General features: G+C 37.4%; 1 protein-coding gene across 1 annotated transcript in view; it reads left to right on the plus strand.

The window, feature by feature from the left end:
• DACH1 (dachshund family transcription factor 1) overlaps positions 1-25,040 on the plus strand; it is a 284,781-nt gene that overhangs the window by 226,342 nt on the left and 33,399 nt on the right. Inside the window, exons 9-11 of the mRNA XM_030884711.2 lie at positions 4,088-4,235; positions 9,178-9,321; positions 9,831-9,899. Coding sequence (XP_030740571.2) covers positions 4,088-4,235; positions 9,178-9,321; positions 9,831-9,899 — 361 coding nt within the window. The remainder of the gene's footprint in view (positions 1-4,087; positions 4,236-9,177; positions 9,322-9,830; positions 9,900-25,040) is intronic.

A 25,040-nucleotide genomic window follows, 5' to 3' on the forward strand; every position in this document is an offset into this window, starting at 1 on the left:
GATTGGGATAACAGTTGTATGAGCCCCTAATAAAATGTTTAAAAAATTAAAAAAAAATTAAAAAAAAAAATGTCTATAGAATCTCCGGCTCCAAGGAACATTATTCCTTCTCACTCTGAACTGACTCACACCATACGGCACTCACTGCCCTGGCGTGGATTCTGACTCTCAGCGATTCTGTAGGACAGGATAGCACTGCCCCTGTGGGCTGCTGAGACTGTAACTCTTTATTGGAGTAGAAAGTTCTGGTTTTGCCTGCTGACTTTGTGGTTAGCAGCCCAACACTGAAATGACCAGGGGGTGAGTACAACAAGAAAGTACAGCGCTGGGGAGTCCGAACCCAGGCTTAGTCAACTCTAGTTTGGGTTACTGGGCAAGCCACTGAGATCTTACTGGACTTTGGTTTTCTTAACTGTATAAGATTTTGGTTCGAGGAGGCGATCCCCAAACCCCCTTCATCTAGGATGATTCCACTCTTACTAGAGTAATAGTTCTTGAGCATAAATTTTGTAATGGAGGTTTGGCACACAAAGACTTGCTTCTCATCTGATTTCTAAGACAACTCTCTAAATCTCACTAGCCTATTAACAAAAGTTTCAAGTCCTCTTATGTATACAAACATATACACGCTCTAAGAAATAGACAGTGTAGAAACATTATGAAATCGATTCAAGTGGGTTTTTTTTTGTAATTCATAGTCATTTTTCCTTTGAAAAATGATGATGATAATTTAATTTACAGCATAAATCATTTTAGAAAACAAAGACATTTATATATTATGACAATCATTATGCCTCCTCACTTAAGGAAAAGAAATTTGAGGCCAATCAACCATTGTCTCTTATGATGGTTGTGTGCCATGCGGTTAAGTTTAAAATAAATAGACAATGTATTTCTGGTGAATTGTCATTATCCAACTAGACATCATGAAAACAGACCTCCCCTTGGAAGAGAAAGGAACTAATTTTTTAAAGTCTTCCATCTCGCACTGTCAGTCACATGGTCATTTCAGCACAAAGCTGGACATTGCACATCCACCTAAGACCTGGCATTTAGCATGACATTCTACACATATTTTACGTAGGAAATGTACAAAAGTCACGCAAATCAGAAAATACTACTATCGCTTGTGCTTAAGCTCATGTCCTAATGATTTGTAGGTGTTGTGACCCCTACTCGATACTGCTTTGCCCAGCCTCCTGCTGCATTGACATTTAATCCTTTTTCCATATATATATTTTTTTACAACAGAGCTGTCACTGGGCATAATATACTTTTGCATACGCATCAGTTTGTCTCCAGTGCAGAATTTTGTTCACATTGGACTCCTACTGATGTGCACTGATTTAAAGTCTTAAAAGGAAACTTAATTTTATATAGCATTTAAGTAGTCCCCAGAGGATCTTGGATCCTAAAAGCTAATAATTTTCAGACATAATCAGCAGGAATAGGTAATGTATTACCATTAGTGGCATTAGCAGCAACGGTAACAAAAGGAAACAGTAAACATAAAAGCTCTCAGCAACTTCATACTTTACAAGAGATATTAATATACCATTACACAAATCAGAGTTGCAGTTTAACATTATTCACCATGTTTATTCATAATGATTGTTTCATATTTAAAGACCAAAATATTGTGTTTTGTTAGCCAGGGACAATAATAGTTTAATAGTAATTTATTTTAAACAGCTACTGATAATACAACCAATCAACACATTAAGTGGTGCCAACATTGGCATCTTGCTAAATAATCTCTAGACATTGCACAGAGAGAACATCTTTCAAAGATAAGTCAACAAGAGCAATCAGGGCAGAAAATGAGAATTTGGTATCTAAGAATTAAAATACGGCTAAACTAAAGTTTTAATTGGGGTGATCTGAAAGGGCACTTGATGTAATGATCTCTTTCATTTGTTACTAATTGTTTGTTCCTGATGAAGAAGAAACATGCCCAGGACTGTTGCTGAATTCAGTTAAGATGGCAGTTTCCTCCGCAGCCATGTTTTACTGTTAAACAAGGAAAAACCAGGGAGGGGCAAATGGCCACATGGAAAGCCTTGTTTCCTAGCATACGAATTATCGCACAGAAAGGTCCAAAGGCAGGTCAAACAGATATGAGGTAATTTATATGTGCTTGAAACGAGATTAGAAATGGCTTACAACAACACTATAAACTATGCAGGTGAGCTAAAATAAACCCACCGCTCTAGTGGGTTTGCAAGTCAAACTGAAGTTAAAATTTCTAATAAAAACTGTTCCTGTGCCTTGGTACATGAGATCTCATCCCAAAGTTTATAAACATCTCACATAAATTCAAAGGACACGTTTTAGTCCTCAATTTTCAAAGAGCAAAGAAAATCTATCTCCTGCTTCCAAATAATGTTTTGTATTGTTGACCAGGTAAGAACATAATTTTGAGCTCTGGTAACTTTGATCAAAACAACTTCTGAGAAAAACTTAATGGTTTCTGTAAGCTTAATGTATTTTTATCATCTTCTTTCTAAACAGTTCTAAAATACTACTAGATATGTCATCTTTATATATTTATATATCTTTATATAATTTATGTGTACAAAAACCAACCTCGCTGGAATCAAGTCAATGTTGACTCTTAGTGACCTAGAGCTGTCCCTGTGAGTAGTGGAGACAAACTCCTTACAAGAGTAGAAAGCCCTGTCTGTCTCCCATGGAACAGCTGGTGGTTTTGAACTGCCAACCTTGCAAATTGCAACCCAGCACTTAACCAGTATGCCTTTAGAGCTTCAATCTATTGATACAGCTGTCCAATATTTAATCTCCAATCACATAGGAATTCGATTGTTCTTCTACAAATGCCCAGGATTGATCATGGAAATAACTACATCTTTCTCCCTGCCCTGCCATAGTACTTACCTATGACTCGTGCTTCCAAACAATCACCTGAAAGTTTTTCTCTACTTTTTACAAATATTATGAAAATTATTCATATTAAATAATGCACTATTAAGAAATTGAATATATGAAATACATGCCTGAAGGAAAATATGGAAGTGGTTTCATTTAGCTAACCATTACTTTATTTGTTTGTTTGTTTGTTTATTTATTTTTAAGCTCTGTGCTAGGCCATCTGAGTTCTGGAGATGAATCATCCCTGAAGTAAAGCTACTTGGAGCTTGTGGTTCAGCGTAGGGGTGGGGAAACATTTTTCTACCCATAGGCATTTGGATATTTATAGCATCCATCGTGGGCCATACAAAATTATGAATTTAAAGCCTGCTATATTTGGTCAAACATTTAATTCACTCACCCTTAATGTGATGGTTGGCACTGCCTCTCTTTGGCCAGGTGTGTGGTTTTAGCTGGTTTTGATGATTTTGTGATTTTGTGGGCCTTACAGAACCCACAGACCTGACATTCCCCATGCCTGATTTAGTCAGATCTGGCATCAAGCAGTAGACAGATAAGTACATGACACTGCTACATAAGGAAAGATTCTATGAGGAATTTTAAGGAATTCTTATAAGTTAGAAGTGTGGAGGGTCCTTCCAGATTAGATGGTAATGGATGCTTTTCCTGGGTCTTGACACTGAGCAATTTATGAAATGAAATGGGTGTGTGAGTCATGTCAAGATCGGTCATTCAGGAGAACAACCGCAAGAGTGAAGTCACGGGGCAGACACAGATTGGTCCATCGAGAAGCCAACGGAACAATGTAGTGCCTCCTGCAATCTCAGTAGCCAATGGCGGGGTGTGAGGTCATAGAGGCAGGTGGGTATTTTCAGGATCACATGGAAGTACACAATTCACGCCAACAATTACTTCTGGAAAGAGCTTCAACCCATTTCTTTTCTCTAATTTTTTCACAAACGTTTAGGTGCTGTTTGTTTTAGATAGCGACTTATCTGATGAAAAGCAATTGGACTTGCATGGCCTAAATATTTGTCTTTGTAAAACCGTTTGCTTAGATTTCCAGGTTTGCCCCAGTGGGCACAGGGTTCAGGGTGAATGCTCAAGGTGGGTTCAACCCTCTCATGAGTGGATTTCTCTTTTAGAATGCTTCTACAAAAGGAATACACTGACCATAGTGAACACTTTCTTTATACAGGGACTCTTGAAAGTTGCCATAGATAATGCCAGAGCTCAAGAAAAACAGGTGCAGCTGGAAAAAACGGAGCTGAAGATGGATTTTTTAAGAGAACGAGAACTGAGGGAGACACTTGAGAAGCAGTTGGCTATGGAACAAAAGAATAGAGGTATTTCTAATTTTCAGAAAGCCGTGAATACTTCTGCAAAGTGTCCACATACTAATTTCTTATTGGGGATTTACTTTTTGACTGTGGCACATTTGTAAATGTACATGGAACCAAAGTTCAAAATAGGATATGATTCCTAGGTTCATTGTATTTTTAGCCTTTTATCTTAATTTCCAAACACACAGTCTCTCTTCCTCTACCCATCATATCATTGATCATATAATTCTGATCCTCTCTACAGTTTAACAAATTAACATATTTTAAGATAAGAATGCGCTTTGATAAAATTAAAGGCCTGAAGAATCACTGTTTGTTCATTCACAATTGCCGTTTGAAAAACTTAAAGAAGTGAAGTCATAAAGCGAAAGGGAAAAACACTGATTCTTCCAGTGAAGCAGATTTCGTAAGATACTTATCAGTTGGAATTGAAGATTGATGACTGTCTCAACCAATGACAAAAGTTAAGTGTTTGTTGACTTCTCTTTCTGGATTCCTCATTTTCTTCCAGCAAGGTCAAGTACCTATTCAGAGCAGAAATTGGTCTGAACTATTATTAGGTATAATTTATGATACTGCCCATCTATGACTTATTTCTCTGAAACACACTATGAAGTGTATTAAAGATCATTTTAATGTCATCCATATTTGCATGTGTCAGTATGAAATTAGAGTGTTTTCTCTGTAAATATCTCTTTGTTTCAACAATAAAGAGCTCCTGAGTGTTCTCAATGGGAATTTCCTTTACTTAACCAATTTACCAAGTCTCCAATATAAATGTTTCACATATTCTGCTGCTATGTATTTGGCATGCCTTTTAAAAATAACTGTTTCTCTTTTGCTTTTAAAATGGACATGAACAACCGGATTGCTTCATGAGTTATTGTGAGGAAGCAGAAGAGTCTCTGGGATGAGGTGGCTTTGGAAGTTCTCTCCCAGTGTGATAGCACAGGTCTAACTACTATATCTTCCCAAAGTAATGGTACTAAACCAATCAAAACAGTACTTTCAATATTACTTTAAATTCAGACTTACTGGTATACATGTCATGTCAATAAAGTTTCGCCAAAGAGTTTAATCTATGGAACCATCATATATGGGATAGCATGTCTTGATTTCTATTTCACATCAAGAAGTCGATTTTTTTTTTAAAACCAAGTTTAAGGCGGGTGCCAAAATTAAAAGTAACCTTTCGGCATACTCAGGAGATTTTCCGAGTTTTATTGGTTTAAACGTTTAACAGGATCCACGTCTTGCTTTATCCCTTTATCCACTAGAGGGCAAAAAACTCACAAATCGCACCAGACTTCCCATTTCACTAATCGTGAGCAATGAATCAAAGGTAAGAAGTACCCGGAATGATTGGTTATGAACGTGCCCGGGAAAGCAGTTGTCTCCCTCTGAGGAGAGGACACTGCATTCCTGAGGTTCAGTCCCTCAGGAGGAAAAGGGTGGGTGGGTGGGGATGCCTGGTGGCAAGGCGCTGGCTATTGAGTTTTAGTGTCCTGAGAGTACGATCCAAATGAATAATTCAGAAACTACTGCTTCTTTTGCAAGAGATGTACACACAGTCAACTTGGAAGGGAAAATGGTAGGGAAGTAATGTTGTGAACACAGACCAGGGGTGGGGAACCTTTTTATCTGCCAAGAGCCATTTTGCTGTTTATAACAGCCAAATGTGGATGTTATACAAAATTTTGGGCCGCACAAAATCATCATCTTAAAAATTAGCCAGCTGTATTTGGTCAAACATTTAATTAACACACCCTTAAGGTGATGGCTGGAACGGCTTCTCTCGGTGAGGCGTGTGATGTTAGCTGGTGTTGATAAGTTCTTGAGCATGGTGAGACCCACAGGCCAGATCAGATGTTCTCCACCCTCTACAGAGGGAAGGATTTCACAGTGCTACTAAGTAAAGGAAATATAATTTATTGAAGTCAATTTACATTACATGACTGATCAAACGATAGGCAAATGTATATCTTAATTATTAATATATGAAAACAATAATACATACCATAAGTAATGGTTTCCTTATCTTAGCAATATTGATCATTTTTAAGACAATATATTTTTGGAATTTAAATTTGATTCTAAAATGCTTACTTAGAGAGTCATAATTACCTTACATATCTTGGCTAAATGTTGTGTTAAGTAAAAGTGATATTGTTATTTACCCTGTAGTTAAAAAAATCAAATAGTGAACTTTAGAGAATTATATTAAATAATTATTTCCACCAGGATGATTATTCATTTCTATTTCAGTATATTAACATCCATAATATATGTAACTTGGGATTTTTTTCAAATGTACAAGAAAAGCATGTGTATACTTCCCATATAGTACCCAAAATTAAACTACTCGGGTTTTAAAACTCATGATTTGGGCCTATAGTGACCCTGTAGGAGAGGCTAAAACTGCCCCGTGTGCATGTTCTGAGCCAATGAACCTTCGCAGGGCTAGAAAGCCTCATTTTTCTCCTACATTGTTGCTGAGGGATTCCAACAGCAGACCTCATGGTGAGTAGTCCAACACATAGCCCGCTAAGGCACGGAGCCTCTCTCGGGTTGGAAGGCACCCAAAATAATATTGGAGAAGAGCCACCTTTCCAAAGTAGAGCTGACCTTAAAGAGAAAGTCTTCAGGACCTCCATTTGCTGATATGACATGGTCAAAATGAGAAGAAACTGTTGCAAACATCCAATAAAAATTGGAACAGGGAAGGTACAAAATCCGAGTCTAGGAAAATTGGAAGTCATCAAAAAGTAAAATGGAACACATAAAGATCCATATCCTAGAGCAGTGGTTCTTAACCTTCTAATGCCGCCATCCTTTCATACGGTTCCTCATGTTGTGTGACCCCCAACCATAACATTATTTTCGTTGCTACTTCATCACTGTAATTTTGCTACTGTTATAAATCAGGCGACCCCTGTGAAAGGGTTGTTCGACCCCCCCCAAAGGGGTCATGACCCACAGGTTGAGAACCGCTGTCCCAGACATTAGTGAACCACTATAAACTGTCACTTGGCCATTTTGAAATCGAGCAAACCTATGGCTCACTATACTTTGAATGAAAAATGGAAAAGGACCAGCCTCACATTCGTCATCAAAAAGACCATTTCCATATACTTCCAAGAAGAACCAGTTATTATTACCTATACTCAAATTTATATATCAACCACTAGTGCTGAAGACGAAGATATTGAATACTTGTTACCATCATCTGCATATTGAATTGATTAAACGAAAATTAAGATGCATTAGTAATTACTGTTGATTAGAATATGAAATTTCTAAACAAAAGCAACATCCTGGTAAACAGAAACCAGATTGAATTTGTCAAGAATTCCATTTTACTTTGATTTATATTCATTGTCTAAGGAAACAGCAGTCAAGAAGTCAAAGGAAATATGACTGGGAAAATCTGCTTTAAAAGACGCCTTTAATGTGTTTAAGAGAAAAGCTGTTGCTTTGAGAAGTAAGATGAGACTGAACCAAGCCAGGGTCTCCTAAGCACTTCCTATGTTCGTGGGAATCGCCTCAGTGCCAGTGACTATGGAGTCCTGTTGTTGTGCATGAGAGAGCTGGACAATGAATAAGGAAGAGTAAAAGGTAGTCGACGTCTATGAATTATATTGGTGAGGAATATTGAATCTAGCATGACACACCAGAAGAATGAACAAATCTATCTTGGAAAAAAACAGCTAGCATTCTCCTTAGAAGTAGAAGATAGAGGCACATGATCTCCCTTATGTGGACAAGTTACGACAGTGGGGAGAGTCCAGTCCCAGAGAAGGAATGGAGAAGTAGAGGGTCGCAAGGAAAAGAGGAAGACGCTCAATGAGAGGAATGGACACACGGGCGGGCGGCAACAAGAGGCTCAAACTTAGGAACCACGGTGATGACGGCACGGCATCTGGCAGTGCTTAGTTCCACTGTACATGGACTCACCATGAGCTGCAGCCAACTGGACGGCAGCTAACAATAAAACCACACTTCCTATACGAAAGTATACTGAAAGTACATTAACAAATATTTTTATGATCTATTATATATCACCTATTTTATATGATAATCTATGATGTAATGCATATACAAAATTATATAAATTGTTAGGTAGGAGAGCATGAATATAATTTTTATATTATATACTACTTACATAAATTATACATGTGTTATATTTATATAGTTTTTGTAAATGATGTCAGTTATTATGAGCAATAGGTACTATTGGAAATGCTCATAAGTAATAAGTTTTTACCCTTGAAGTAGAAGTATAATAATTTTAATAAATTTGTTATGATGCATATTAACTTGGAATGAAGAAATCGTTATCATCTCTACAAGAATTTCAATAGTCGCATCCAGCAAAAGCATTCTCTCTGCAAGCATTAAGCATCATTTGTAGTGTTTTCACTCATCATAAACAATAATGTTTATTGCCTTTCTACTTTTAATGATTATCAAACACCTTACTGATCTTTTTTCCCAGCAAAAGTGTTTGTCACGAGAAGTGCCCCATTCCTTCCTCAGAATAAGTGCCTCGTGAAGGGGACACGCCTGCTTCCAGAGGTGTGCAGTGGCCAGTTTCAGGATCCAAGAATGAAGAATTAAGTCACATCATTCGTTCAATCGGGTTTCCTCTATTAGTGACTATGTGCATTTGCTAAACATGTCTCCCATTCAATGCATCATTCTACAGATGACACCTTAAGTAGTTCTTGTATATTTTAACGCTAAAATAAAAATTTGCTGGGTTGGACATTGGACTAAAATTTATTTTAGAAAAAAATACTTTTTATGTTTTAGCTTCCTTTGTAGAGGTAAACTCAGTCCTGTTTGGGAAAGGAGAAATATTGCACAAAGCAGAGATCATTTGTAAAGTAGCTGCATGGAAACCATGTAAACAGCACTGTCACACTGTGCGTGTGCTCTTTTCCAGCCATCGTTCAGAAGAGGCTAAAGAAGGAGAAGAAGGCAAAGCGAAAACTGCAGGAAGCACTTGAATTCGAGACCAAACGGCGTGAACAAGCCGAGCAAACGCTCAAGCAGGCCGCCTCCACGGAGAGTCTCAGGGTCTTAAACGGTGAGAGGGGGGGGTCTGGATGCATGGCCAAGTAGCTTTCGTTTGTAATACTCAAAGGACAATTTAGACACGTGTTTGTGGTTTTATGTTTCCATTTCTCATGATTTCATTGACGCAAGCTGGTAGCGGAAAGCGTGTCGGGAGGACGATGAGCCGTGGGGAGGGAAGACTTCTGTCACAGGTCCCTCCCCGGTTTGTTACTTCACCCCTGTTATGGGAGCCTGCATTGCTTCTCTGCTTAGGCCTCTGTGTCTCCACCCCAACCTGGTCCAAGATTACTCTTCGAGCTCTGAAACCCACCCCACTGCCCCCTTCCACATGAAGAACAATCTGATGTTGCTCAAAAATCTTTCTAAAATGCTTATGGTTATAGTCTTTGTTCAACCTTTAAAGGATGACAGAGATTTATTTTATTTTAATTCAGCACTGAAGTAACAGGTTGCTCTTTTTGAAAAGGACAATAGGAATTGAATGACATATGTGTCACTCTTACATTTCTGTGCTTTTAGACTCTCTGACCCCAGAGATAGACGCTGACCGCAGTGGCAGCAGAACAGATGCTGAAAGGACAATACAAGGTAGGAATTTGCAAAAGGCAATAAATCTAGATCTCGCTATATGAGTTTTTCCTCGGCTTTAGCCTGCTATTCAAGCATGTAGCCTACCATCTGGGCCACATCAAAACAAGTTCAAACAAGGTCAAGTTCATCTTGCTTGTTTATATGAGTGAATTCATTTTGTGCTGATAGATTTTCTTTAAATTAACAGGTCATTTCTGTTTATACAATGCAATTAAAAAGGAATAATTAATTTTAAACAATCTATGATTTAGTCTTGGACACAGTAAATGTGTTTTATTGGATGCCTGAAATGCAATCTAAGCAGGAAGAGTTTATAAATTCTATATTGTATACATCAGACCATGGTCTAATCAAATAGGTAGTTCTGAAAAATTAAAAATGTATGACTCATTTGTGTGCGTGCGTGCATGTGTGCATGTGACAATTATGGTAAGGTGTATGCCAAGTAGACTAGTTGAATAGTTACAATAAATAAGATTGTTTAGTCCCTATGTGGGTTTTCCAAATGTTCATATGCCATTATGTACATTTTAATAACACAAATCTGCTGAGCAAAATCATATGTAGAATACTAAAGGGAGTATTATGAAACACTACGAAGAGCTAAATCTGTATACTGCAGAGACTACACTATTAAGAAAGAATAAAATCTGTAGGTAGCGTTTATGGTCTAACGGCTATCCTAGACAATAAACAATCTAATGACTCAGTCTAACTGCAGACTGAACATGGAAAGAGCACGCGTGTTCTATTTTTGATGAAGGTACTTGTTACCAAAGAAAACCAAAAATGATTGCCAGTTATAATTCTCTCAAGTGCTTTTATTTTGCATTTTATTTTCAGTCAATTTTAGGAGACTGTTTGACATTATTTGTTTTACTCTGTCGGTTCCAGAAGAGTTCGTCTTCATTCAGTGTAAAGAAAGTCTGCTTTTGTACAGTATTGCATGCGTGATATTACTGTACACATGCACACTATTCCATGTGTGCTAAGTAACAACCAGAAACTGAAAGAAACCTTCTGGCATTCAGACATTATATTTTGGGGTCCCACATTTATTTTACCAGAGTGCATAGTAATCCCCATTTTTTAAGAAAAAGCACAAGGCTTGAATCATTTTTATATATTTATATAAAGTTTGAAATATTTCCTGACCCATCTCCTGGGATTAGCACTGGTTTAGTAGTAGTTAAGACCTCATTTTAAAGGCACAATGTATCCTGTTAAGATGATAAAAATCCTGTGTCTTTTTTATAAAGATTACATGTTACACATGCAAACACATGGCTAATAAAGCCATGACTGGCCACGGGACAATGGCCTTTACAACACTATTACAACTCACAGCTCAGGGTTGCATATACCAAGGTTTCTCATTTGGAGATTTAATGAGTGGTCTCAGAAAGCTCAATAACCCTGGGTAGGTATGGTATTAGGAGCCCTGTGGCATAGTGTTTGTGTGTTGTGCTGCTAACATCAAGGTCTACGTTTCAAAACCTGCTGCGCTGTGCGAGAAAGATGCTGCTATCTCTGGAAAGAGTCACAGTCTCAGATATCCACAGGTACAGTTCTGCCCTCTCCCATAGCATTGTGGTGAGTTGGAATCAACTCCGTGGTAGCGAGTGAAAGTGTGATACAGAAATTATCCAATATTCACATGCACCCCAAGGCAGTCAGAATGCTCCGAATTCACTTATCCTGGATATAGAAGCAGAAAGATGGATTCAGTGAAGCTCAGAACTATTCCAGACAATCTATTTCTTGGTTGGTGTAAACGGAGAGTATGGAGAAAATCATCCTGTGGGGGTTTGAAGCTTTGGCAACCTTCGATTTCTACTGCTGTGCTTTGCTGATTCTGAAGACCACTGTCCTGTCACTGTCAATCAGGCTATCAGAAGGGTAACAGAGCACATTCAACCAAGCAACTTTATGATTAGGGGACTTTTTTCTAGCGAAATCATGTGGATTATTATTTTAAAGACAGATATAAGTAATCATAAGATTATTTGCCACTTTCCTTTAAATTTTGTAATATAAAACATTATTTACTTCATTTATTCACCCGTTTTACCAATTTTTAAAATGTATTTCCAAAGGTCTAATGTATATAAACATAATGAACCTTCTTTTTGCCTACTGGCACATGGATTGAACATCTTTTGGCATATTGGTCAAAAAGAAGAGTGTTCAGTAAAACATTTTACTAACAGATATCATTTTAATTTGGTAACAGGATTCCCTCAACCCCCCCACCCCCCTCCTATCCCACTATGTCAATAAGTGCTAGGGAAATTGTGTGGTGGCCGGTTTTTCACCAGCACTTGCCATTCATTCATTGCCCAGGAGTCCCTGGGTGGTGCAGATGGTTAGGGCAATAGGCTGCTAACCACAAAGTTGGCGCTTTTAATACACCCAGGGTACCTTCGAAGAAAGACCTGATGACTGGCACCTACCTATGCATTCCAGGGGGCACAGCATTCCTGGGATGTACTGGGATTGCCATGAGACTGAATCCCCATGGCTGATTTGTGAAATGGCTTATGTCACGCTTGCTGGGAGTTATGAGGAGCCCTGGCTGTTTAATAAGGGTGTCGACACAAACACAAACTCCCATTCTTTCTTTCTTCCATTGTCCTTGAGTAGGCCGTCCAATGTCATGATCCTCTTTTTACTCTTTTTACTTACTTTGCCCCCATTCCATCCTGAACTCAAATTATTCTTTATTCCAATATAGACTCAACTTTACCTCACTGACTGACATCTAGTCAGGTATGAATCATAGCAACCCTGCGGGACAGGGAATGGTCACTGGGGGTTTCAGACGCTGTAAATCTTTACAGGAGCAGAGAGGCTCATCTTAACTCCCGTGGAGTGGATGGTGGACTTAAACCACTGACATTTCAGTCAGCAGCCCAACGTAAACGCCATTACCCCACCAAGACTCCTTGGCCTTGTCATTAAAAAGCACTCACTTCCATGGGGTTGATGCCGACTCATCGCAGCCCTATAGGACAGGGGGGAACAGCCTCTGTGAGTGTCCAAGACTGTACTCGAAGTAGAAAACCCAGTTGTTCGCCCTGACCTATATTTAACTCCCTGTGCCACCAAGGGTTTTTAGTAAGGTGTGTGGCAATTAACTCTGACGTCTTGCTTATCCAATTGCCGTGCTCTGTTGGATTTGGTCTCATTTTAAAGCCTTCTAAAGAATATAGAAACAGATTATATAAACATGTATCATTTAAATACCTTCTACCCACCCATACACACACTTGTACATAAGTATAAACATATACTTTATGTAGCCCGGTGTCTCTAGCTTTTCTAAAGTCAGTCACAATTTCATGCTGGGCTTTCTCCTGGCGTCTGCATCTCCTTCGTTGGTTTCTATGACTAGATTCCACTAATCCATGAAGCTATCTAGGCCCGCTCAGATATCCTTTCAGAGCTCCAGATAATGATATCCAGCTTTCTATTAACGTCTCACAAGAACCCCAGGCCCATGGGTACAAAACAAAATGCATCCCTGCCCCCCACACTGGTCTTCCTCCTGGATGCCTGCTGTGTGGCCTAACAAACCTCCTTAAGCCACATTGAGTCCTGAAGGGGAAGACTCAGAGGACTTAGTCTCTGTCACCCCCTGATCCTTCTGAACAACTCTGACTCCGCCCTCACTCTCCACACCCAAGGACTACTCTTCACACCTACCACACTCTGCATAATCAGTCACAACTCTGACTCCTCCTTCCCTCTGAACTCAAATTTCTCTCTACTCAATTTATGTGCTTCTGTCACACTAGGATGTATGTGTTTTCTTGACAGCCTCCCGTCTTTTCCCACAGTACAGGGGGCACCCTTCCCTCTTCCACACCTGCACTAGCTCATCTTTGAACTCCATTTAAAATTCTTTGCCTCCAGCAATGGCTGCCAGTGGTCATACCCTGCCCCACCTTACCTCTCTGCACTGATCCAGATCATCTCTGGAGATTCATACCCTGCTCTTTCAATTCCCCACAATAATGTGTGTGTTTGCACTTCCTTGCCTGGCGTTTCCTTTCTCTCTCTAAAGTTAGCTGGAGCATCAGATGAACCAGGGTTAGTGTTGCTGTCTTGTCCTTTACCAATTGGTGGAAAACTGGTCCATAATCCTTGAAGGAAGGAAGTTAGACCTTTGGGGATTCAGGGATCTGACAGTTCTCACACACTGATTGTAGAAACCGATGAAAAGAAAGGCAGGATGACTTGATTCCTCTTAGAGAAGGCAGAGTTGCAAATTCGGTAATCATCAACTAATTTTCATATCTGATTATGGCACTTAAAGTAGGTGTCAGTAATTCATTTATTATTCTTGTGTATATTTCTAATACTACTATTTTTCACACATTTGATCTATGTTTGAATTCTACGAACATACACTAATACTGAATCTTCAATTTATGCAAGTGAATTTAACACATCATTGCCATAGTTAATAAATAACCCTTTTTTCTCTGCTTTAATATATATTAATCTCCCCTCTCCTCTTTTTTATGTGTTTCATATCATTTCAAATGATTAAATCTTCAATATATATTGCTTACATGATCAACATATAGATCACTTTAATGAATTATCAAAAGGCAGATCTGAGATCATTGCTGTTCTGTTTACGTCTTTTATTGAATCACATCTTTTATGAAATTTACAAAAAGTCTTCGACCTTCATTTTCAAAACAGTAGTTTTTGTATTCCTGGTAAATACAAAAGTCTGTATTACTAGTAAAATTAAAAGTCCATCATCTTAAATCATAGCATCAATGCAAGTCGGTGGGGACTCGGACCACAGATTTTCTGACATCTGAGATGATTGCGGGTTATGCTTTCAAATTTTTAAGTTCACTTAAAACACGCATATTTTATTTGCATCATTAGCATATACCTTACTGAAAACAAAAACTGTTTGGTTTTTTACATCTTTTGGATTGATCTCAGATCATAGACAACAAAATACCCTCCCAACAAAAACCCAAAGACTTGCCATTGTATTAACAATCCCCACCTCCGTCTCCCAATTAAAAATAATTTTCTTTCTTGTTTGTGGATATTGTAAAATATATGATGAATGTGAAAATAAATCAATGTATTCAACAAATATATAATGAACACCAATGCTATGCTAAGCATAATTTTATGTTGTTCTTAATTATTATTACCATTATTATTATTATTATTATTATTATTACCGCAAAAGACGAAGCTGAGACTTAGTGTGTGTGGATGACTTCTTAAACACCACACCATGAACTACCAGGATTGGGACAATGACTTATACAATTGCTTTCTAAATTCACTTATATTCTCCCTGCTTGCTTTAAGATCAGAATGATTAAATTATATTTTTCTTGTCCCTTTAAAATATGTGATTATTGGGAGTATTCACCAAGTAATATATAGGTTCAATTCTTAGGGCAGGTCAATTTTTTTTAAAGAAAATTGTATCTTTGATCAAACTTGTTTATTGTAATAAATGTTCTAGTAGTTAATGAATGTTTTAATAATGCATTTTCTTTCATTTAGACTTAGGATTTTCATGAAATATCTAAAAATATTTGCCTATTCAAATAATGTGGTGACTAGGGATTGATATTTAATGAGTCTTGCCAGCATATTATAATTTAAATCAAGATAACCAAGGCTCAGAGTGGCCAACTACCTTTGACCGACACATTGTTTACCAGATTTCAGTCCTTTTTCATTTCCCCGACCCTTTCTGCCTAGACTAGCCCTCCTCTTTCACAGGATATCCCCTTGAAGCCCTGTGTGGTCATTTGTGCAATTCGCACCACCTGACTTAAAAATATGCACAACAGTGTAGTGATAGCTTTTGGTGAATATTATACCAATGGGGTCAGGTGAAATTTTTTAACCCCTTGATTAGCCCTTACACCTATACTTTGCTAATGGAATTCCAGGCAAACCTGGGGAAACCCTGTAATTAAAAAAATGATTAAATAAAGTGAGAGTAAAAGAAATGTAATAACATCTAATGAAAGATTCATCTGACAAGGTGCTGTCTTGTCCATTCCATTTATGGCATTTTCATATGTGTCAGGGTAGAACTGTGCTTCCTAGAGTATTTTTGACTGTTTGTTTTAAAGTGGATCAGCAAGCCTTTCTATCTAGGTACTTCCGGGTGAACTCAGACCTCCAAGCTCTTAGTCAGCCCTGAGCCCGCCTGTGAACAGTTGGTACCACCTAATGATGCATCAGAGCCTACCGCCTTTCAGCCACCCCCATTCACAACGATGCTGCAGTGCAGGGTAGAATGGCAGACGAGGTTTGCTAAATGGTAGATCTAGTTCTGAGCAGAGTCTCAACTCTCTCCCATGGAGTGCTGGTGGGCTAGCAGTGTAGACCTGCTTCATAGTTCTGAAGGAAACCAACTACACTTCCAGGACACATGAAAAGATTCCTTCTTCAGTGTGGGTGGAGGGAAGGTGGGGTGGAAAGGGGGAACCAATTATAAGGATCTACATATAACCTCCTGTCTAGGGGATGGACAACAAGGAAGTGGGTGAAGGGAGACATCAGACATATGACAAAATAATAATAATTTATAGATTATCAAGGGCTCATGAGGGAGGGGGAAACGGGGAGGGAGAGGAAAAAATGAGCTGATGCCAAGGGCTTAAGTAGAAAGCAAACATTTTGGGAATGATGAGGACAACAAATGTACAAATGTGCTTAACATATAATGGATGGTTGTATGGATTATGATCAGTGTTATACGAGCCCCCAATAAATGATTTTTTTAAAAAAGATTCATTCTTATCCCTACAATCTCCCATGCAATGAATTTATGATAGAGAGATAGAAATCCTGTCTTGACGAAACCTATGATATTGGAAAAGCTTAGCATTTCTTTTGAAGTACGTGTTTGAATAGAACTTAGAAACGGTATCCCGCGTTTTAACATTTTGAGTGGGGAACCAGTGGCACTGAGTTTGACTTGAACTGAACACAAGGTCGGTGGTTCAAGGTCATGCAGAAAGACGAGACTGCGTGCTCCTAGGAAGGTTTACGGCCTGGAAGCCCCGAGGAGGTGGACTGTGCGTCAGCGTGCCCTCCATAGCTTAAACCTCAGTGAAACTTATGTTTCAGTATCTTCCTGAAAAGTTGTTGATGGTGCACAGTTGAGCATCATACGATTTTTACTGATATTTTCATTTCTCATACTTAAAAGTCAGACTTGATGTTACACCTGTAAGTTTAAGGTATGAAGAGGGATTCTTGAGGGTTTTCTCCTTCACCTTACAGTTAAGAACTTCCAGGAGTCTATAAAATTTACACTCTTCCAGGCTCTATAATGTTGTCTATTCTTTTTCTCCCTCTTTCTTTCCCTCCCTCCCTCCCGCCTTCCCTTCCTTCCTTCCCACCTGCTTGCTCTCTCACTCTCTCTCTACCTCACATGGTTCTTTCTGAGAATTAAATAAAACAATCCAGGAAAAGCACTTAGCACATACTGAGCAATAGTATATACACAGTTAAGTTTTAGCTGTTAATATTAAATTTTATTAGTATGAGTTTAAAAATTTACTACAGTGCTAGGCAACTGGTAAACAGTGAAGCTGTTATTACTCTAATATATAATTTAACTTCCCATTTTTGGAAAATTGGTCTTTATTTATAGTACAATGTTGATTTAACCCCATAGTAAAATGCTTGCAAGGATTTGTACATTTTTTTGTTACCTAAGCTAGTTTTTCAGGTTTAAAAGCTTCAAAGAGTAAGGAGGAAGGTTTTTCTTTATAAAGAAAAGAAAGAGCTAGAAGCTTATATCTAGGTAGGCTATTTCTACTGCACACTTGCTCTCGATTAATTAGAAATATGGAATTACCATAGGGATTATCATATTTTCTGTTTTTAAAAAGTAAATATTAGAATTATAGTACCAGGAGCATACAAAACAATAATATATTTACTTCCTGCCCTTTTTCACTGGTTCCCAGTTTTTGACAGCTTTTAATCACAGCTAATAAATTTAAGACATCATTGATTAAACTGAAGAAAAGATGGTATTGATTGTAGGCAGTAACCAATAAACAGACCATTGTCCCATAGTTATCACAGGCCATGTTAACTACTCATTTAACTAGACTATAAGAGTTAATATTAATTTGAAAGTTTCAAAGAAGTCATGATTTTTAAATATTCTACAAGCTTTTTGAACAAATTTTTTCTCACGGGTTTAAGTGTAAACATTTTAATTCCCTCTAAAAGTATATGATAGAAACCCTTGTTTTTAAATATCAGTGACTATGCCTAAACTCTAGTTACTGAAGACTTCTGACAGGTTTTTTTTGGAAATAGTTTGATGGCTAATTTAACCTAGTTGCACATAAGTCTGAATAGAGCAGACATAGTTTAAGTATGAAGCTGCTTAAAATAATTATTAAAATGTAATTTGTTATAACGTTTTATGGAAAATTACTTTAGTGCAGCGGATCTCAACCTGTGGGTCAAGAACCCTTTGGGGGTCGAACGACCCTTTCACAGAGGTCGGCCAATACATAGCAGTTGCAAAATTACAGTTATGAAGTAGCAACAAATATCATTTTATGTTTGGGGGTCGGGGGTCACCACCACATGAGGAACTGTATTCAAGGGTTGCAGCATTAGGAAGGTTGAGAACCACTGCTCTAGTGCATCATTTCCAGACATCATTTCCAGTTTGTAAATATGGGATGTCATCATCATGGTGTGTTTGCGGAGTGCCGACCTCTCATTAGGCTTTGGTATCATTTGGTGGTTGTTGTGGTAAGGTGCTATGGTGACCCTGTGCACAGCAGATCAAAACACTGCACAGTCCTGTGCCGTCCTCACAATCGCTCCTATGCCTGAGCCCATTGATGTGGCCACTATATCAATCCATTTCCTTGAGAGACTTCCTCTTTTTTGCATGCCTTCCACTTTACCAGCCATTGATGCCCTTCTCCAGGGACTGGTCTCTCCTGACAATATGTCCAAAGCATGTAAGGACATTATGCTTGGTCATCTGGATGTGTGTATTCCAATGCCCAAATATTGTTGTTATTAGTTTGCCATTGAATCAGTTCCAACTCATGACAACTTTATGTACAGTGGAATGAAGAAGCATGGCCTAGTCCTGCCCCCTTTTCCTGAGAGTTGCTACTTCTGAGACCATTGTTATGCCTGTTGTGTAGAGTCCTTTCCAACCTAGAGAACTCCTCATTCACCACTCTATAATACAATGCGATGTTGCGACCATAAGCTTTTCATCGGCTAATTTCAAGAAGTAGATTGGCAGGCTTTTCTTCCTTCTGTATATTACTCTGGAAGTTTTTATTAAATTGTCCACTGTAACTCACTGGAGTTGCATTTGAAGTGCCTGTGATATAGCTTCCAGCATTATAACAACCTTAAAACCACCACAATATGACAAACCGAGAGATGAATGATGTGTCCAAAAATTAGGCAAGGAAAATTAAGGCAAAATGTTTGCCAAAGTTTAAATGACGGTAGAATTGGACATCATGTCTCTTGCTAAAAGGCACTCAACAAGGAAAATACTATGAAAGTGTAGGGGAAATAGAATCACCTTTATCTAGGAAAATCAGTGACAATGGTTGGGGATTACAGGCCTAGAGAAGAGAAAACAGGCACTGTACAAACTACGATTAAATATTAATACAGGACAGTTATTATTTAAACTGTAGTTATGCTTGCTAGCTTGTATACAACTGGAAAAAGAAAGCATAATTAAATTGGCTTGTTCATGAACACATTTGTGGCTTAGCTAGAATATTGTCTGAAGATCTATAATCAGAGAACAACGATATATGGAAATCAGCAAAGATATTAGCAAGGGACCCTAAAGATTAATGCTAGATCTATTTTTATTTAACATTTGTAATTAGTGATGTGGATGGGTGGTTAAACATGAAATTCACATATGATCCTAATTTAGAAGGCATAACATACATCTGTGAGGACCATGTAATAATGGAAAAGAAAATTAGGAGTTTAAAATTTCACAAGATGAGGAAATGATAGTACCATTTTTAAGAAATAAAATTGCAATTTTAGGTCAACCGTTTAAGGGTATTTAAACAGTTCAATCGCTGTCCATTGTTATTTAGTAACAGCGTCTCATGGAAGTGTGCTCACAATGAAATAACAGATCTGAGAGGGGAAATATCAGACAGCAGGAAAAAAACTTGTCTCATTATATTTCAAATTAATTTTACTGGTGATACTTCATAGTTTTGTGATTAACAGGTCATTTATAGATTATTTTAAAAATATTTTCAGTGATTATATTATTTAAACTTTAAAGAAAATTAAATACATTTTTCCTTGAGAGTCTGTTTTACCTTTATAATCATGGGAAAATAAACTGATGGACATTATATCCAATTAACTTGCTCACAGGACAGCATAAGGCTGAAGATATGTATTGTGTCCACAAATGCTGAGTGAGCTTTATCATTTAGCAATATAGATTAGAACTACTCTGAGATATTATATTTAAGAAGCCTAACTTTTCATTTTATATATATTCTTGGACAGTAACAGTAACATGACCAAAATAAAAGATTGTTTAATGAAAGCTCAAAGTGTGCTTTTAAAGATAAAGGATAAGCACCATTAAAAAAACTTGATTATATTTGAAGAGATTTAAAAATTCTATGAAAATATTTAAATTATGGGAAAAGCAAATCCATTTTTAAGTGTGTTAATTAAAATACAGGATTTGTATGTGCAAGACAATGGTACCTAAGTACATAGCTATAAGATATATTCCCTACATTTTGGTAGTATGTATGTATTAGACTTTTGAGACACATGACAACCATTGATATAAATTCTCCTTTCAGAAATAAATACAATGCTATCATTTGAACTATCAATGTAAAAATGCTTACGGTGCGCTATCCCACCTCCCATGGCTAGGGCGAGAACGCAGACATGCCACGATCATGTTTTTTATTTCTACTGTTCGTGCCATATTAATGAGAACATCATTTTGGAGAACTAATTATTTCTATTTGTCTTGTGTCACACTTTCTAATTCCCCTATATTAGCACAGCCAAAGCAAATTAATTGCTTTTCCCACAGTTGAACCCTGTCCAAGAATGAGCTCACATTCCCTTCCAGTTTCCCCATTTCTGAAGTGCATCGTGTCCGAAATTTCTCTTGTTACTAAACATAGTCCAGAGACTATCTATACAGATTTCTGTGCTGCTCAATTGATGAAATTTATAAATTTAAGTGACCCACCAGGAAAGATAAAGTTCTTAGCTGCAAGATTATACATCAAAACAGTTAAAGAGAAATTAAAATTAAATGAATGAATCTCACTGAAGCAAAAAAAGCAGTAATTAATGGTTCCCTTAATTGTCTTCATAAAATATTTGCATGGGTCTAATTTGCATAATTTGCATGTATTAATTAATCTTTCAAAGGAATTTTGTGCTGAGAGAAGCCAAAAAATCTCTTTGTTTTATTTAACATCTAATGAAATATTTATCTTCTTTAATGAACTTCTCATCTTCATTAAAATAAAAATTGCACAAGTTTGTATGTTTTAAATGTTTTTATAATTGAAGTATTCAAAAAATCTCTTTAGACTCACAGCAGCTGAAAAACAAACACTTTATTTAGCAGGCAGTATCATCTTAGCAGCAGCAACACTTAAAAACATGGGAAGGTCAATTTCACTTTCTCAAAGACAGCAGAGCATTTGGTAAACAAGTACAGTGAGGGTTTCAAAAGCAAGATTTGCAAAGATCTGATCACTTCTTTAGAAGGCAAGTAATAAAAATAATAATGTTATTTTTATTACTGAAACACTGAGCTGTTACACTGTATGATGGAGACAAAACTTAATTGTTTGGTAAATGGTTCATTGATTGAAAATATTTGAGGTTGTTGAAAGAAATTTGACCATTATAATCCAAGTGCCATTATGAGCAGCAGCTATACTGTCTGACAGTATTTCCCGGTAGAAGCTGTATAATTCTAGCATTGTGCTACGTTGGCCAGCTGGGGCATTGCAGCAAAGATTGCTCCTCTTACAAGCTAAGAGATCATAGGCCTTGAGAGGAAGGAACGCCAAAGCCTCACCACCTGTCAGATGGAAGCTATTCCTGAGAACCAGCGAGAGTCTAAAGAGAGAGTCTGCACATCCAAAGGAAATGGAACCGTTGATCCGATTCATCCGTTTTGGAGCAGCATCTTTGAGAACATCACAAAGAGTAGCAGCTCACATTTTCACAGCCATTGAATGTCTTCCCTGCTTTTCCATATAACGCTTTGGTTTTGGGAACTCTGTTGTTCTTCATGGCGAGCCCACTCTTTTATTTGAGGAAACTGAGGCCCGTAAACCGAAAGCAAATTGCTTGGAATTGAACAGGGATCTCAGCACCTCAGAGTCCCTGTGGTTCCCCGTGCCTGACTTCCTATCATGCTAATGTGACAAAGAGTAGCTAAATATTAAACTCTATCATGAGGATGGCAGAAGTTAAGGTTAAAAATGCAAATATGTTCCCATTAAAAGATTAATGTGTTAATATCAATTACATTGACTTTGAGTTTTATATAGAAAATAGGGAGGCATTTTTATAATACTTCCTAGTCCTACGACTGCTTTCATAGTTTGCAGTTTCCCTCAGTTTTATTAAATATAAAAAACAAACCTAAAAGTTAGGTAAGATATTAATAACTCAGCCAGTTTGTCCACCCTCCCACAAAGTACCAATGCTTCCAAGACTGAGCAGTCCTAAGCTGCTTAACAGCATCTCTGGCATTAGACCATGAGATATCAATTGCAACCCCATCCCATTTGTGAAGACCTAAGATATCTACAGACTTGGCCCATCATACCTGAGGGGTAGGCTTCTCCCGGTTAGAATCACTGCTTTAGGCTTAACCTCCTATCAGTGAAGAGCAAAATGTGACTGAAAGACAATGACTTCCTTCTCACAGCTGCGCACTTGATTCCAACTCACCAAGATCCTATTGCTTAGGAAGACGTAGGAGCTCTGGCAGCAGGTCAGGTTAAGCATTGGGCTGCTAACCTCAGGCATCTGTTTAAACCCACCAGCCTCTTAGTTGAAGGAAGACATGGCAGAAGTTAAATCCTAGTAAGAATTTTAATAGTATTTTCATCATAGTCCATAAAAAAAGTTAAGGTATTCACCAGGGAAAGATAATTTTTGGAGACTCGAGCCAAATTCAGCTTAGTCACTCCAAAGTGTTTAACCTCAAGCTAGTGATTTAACCACTATGAATACTAATGGGTCCTTGCAGTATTTCAAGGGCATGGTTTATGTAAATCACATAATACATAATAAGTGCTTGAGTAATTTGTTTGTTTCTCTTAAACATTGAGTACTAACTCAGGTTTGAATTTTTTCTTAAAACCGTGGAAAGTAAGAAAATGATAGTGGTCACTTGCAGGGACCAACATGGAGAGGATTTCTTAGCTGATGTAGTGAGACTTTCCCCTTCATTTTACTCCTATTTGCTGTTTGCTTCCTAATTCCTCCACTGGTATTTTTACCCCATGCTCTTCTCCATTTCCTCCTTGTCATTCACCTGTAGGAAGTGGTGCTAGCCCTTAGTATTTAGAGCTAGGGGGGGAGAGAGAGAGGAAGACTGAACCTGCATTTGGAAATAAGAATTTCTCTTTTTATTGTAACTGAAGATTCAAAGGGTAGAACGTATGAGCCTTATAATTCTATTATAGCCTTATAACTCTGTAATTCCTGAGACCTCTAAGAATTCTGTCTTCTAACTCTGTTTCGTAATGATCATGTCTTTCCCCTAAGGCTTGTGTGTGCTAATTTGGTGGCACTCTATAGCAAGGTTGTGGTTCTGACCCACCACCTGCTCTCTGGCCCTGTATTCGTAGCCTCCAATGCACAACGTAGGGTTTATTCACATTGCTCAATGGCAGCATTGTGTTGTTGTTTTGCTTTGTTTTTAATATTAATGGATTGGATGTGATGTATTGCTTAGGAGTTTAAACTATATTAGTTACACTCACAAAATAAGGAAAATCAAAATTTCCCAATCATATAAAATGAGTTGATGGAGACACTGTGTTATTTACTCCATATTACATTTTTAAAAGGAACAGTCAGTAAGGACATATGGGTTCTGGAGCCAGGCAGTCTAATTTCAAATCCCCACTCTAATTAAGCATCTATATAACTTTCCGTTTGTAAATTGAACATTTTGACTTTTTGAAAATTCTATTGTGCATATGCCACTTTCAATTGGAACCAAAAGACAGTACCTAACTATGGCAAAAACACAGAAAATGCAGATCAATGAGAATATGAAATACTTCAGAGACATACCACAAGGGTTATGTGAACTAAGATGTGTGAGAAACGTACACTGATGCTTAGTAAAGTGTCGACTGCTAGAATAATTTGTTGTTATGATTAAAAATTTAATGTTATAGTATTTGGCACCATATGGCTTTCAGGTCATAATAAAATCTTTTTTAGATTTTTTTTGGTTTTAGTTCTCATAAGCCAATGAATATTTTTTCTATATGTGATCCTTTTTCTTTTAAGTGTGATTTACATTGCACAATAAAACAAAATTATTCAGATTTTCCAATGCTTTAAAAAGTTCAAGGCAGTATGTGAATTTCAAAACTTATGCTGATAATTTAAAATTATACCATTAGGAGATTTGTGTACAGCTAATTATTCTGAGTGATTATGTATCACTTACAAAATTATATCAAAGATAAACTAGTTATTTTTGACTCAAATTTAAGATGGACGTGATAGAACTTTTAATTATTTTATTGTATTTTGGTAAATTTCTTCTAATATGATTTGTATTTTCACACAGCATGGAGTAACTTCAGGCTCTTCTAATTCATATCTAATCATACTCCACAGATAGTAAATCTCCAAACATAGTTCTATTTAAGCTTACTAATTACACCTATAAACCTATGAACGATGGCTACAAATTATTGGATGTGACTCTCATCCTTTATTTATTTCTCCCTGGTGGAAAGAACATTGAATGAGGAGATTTTAGATCATAAATTCTTCCCATACACTTTCAGATATGCTTTGGTTTTACACTTACAGATTCCATACTTTGGTTTC

This window comes from Echinops telfairi, unplaced genomic scaffold, assembly GCF_000313985.2.
Source record: "Echinops telfairi isolate 266 unplaced genomic scaffold, ASM31398v2 ScPeMD7_11;HRSCAF=52, whole genome shotgun sequence".
NCBI lineage: Eukaryota > Metazoa > Chordata > Mammalia > Afrosoricida > Tenrecidae > Echinops > Echinops telfairi.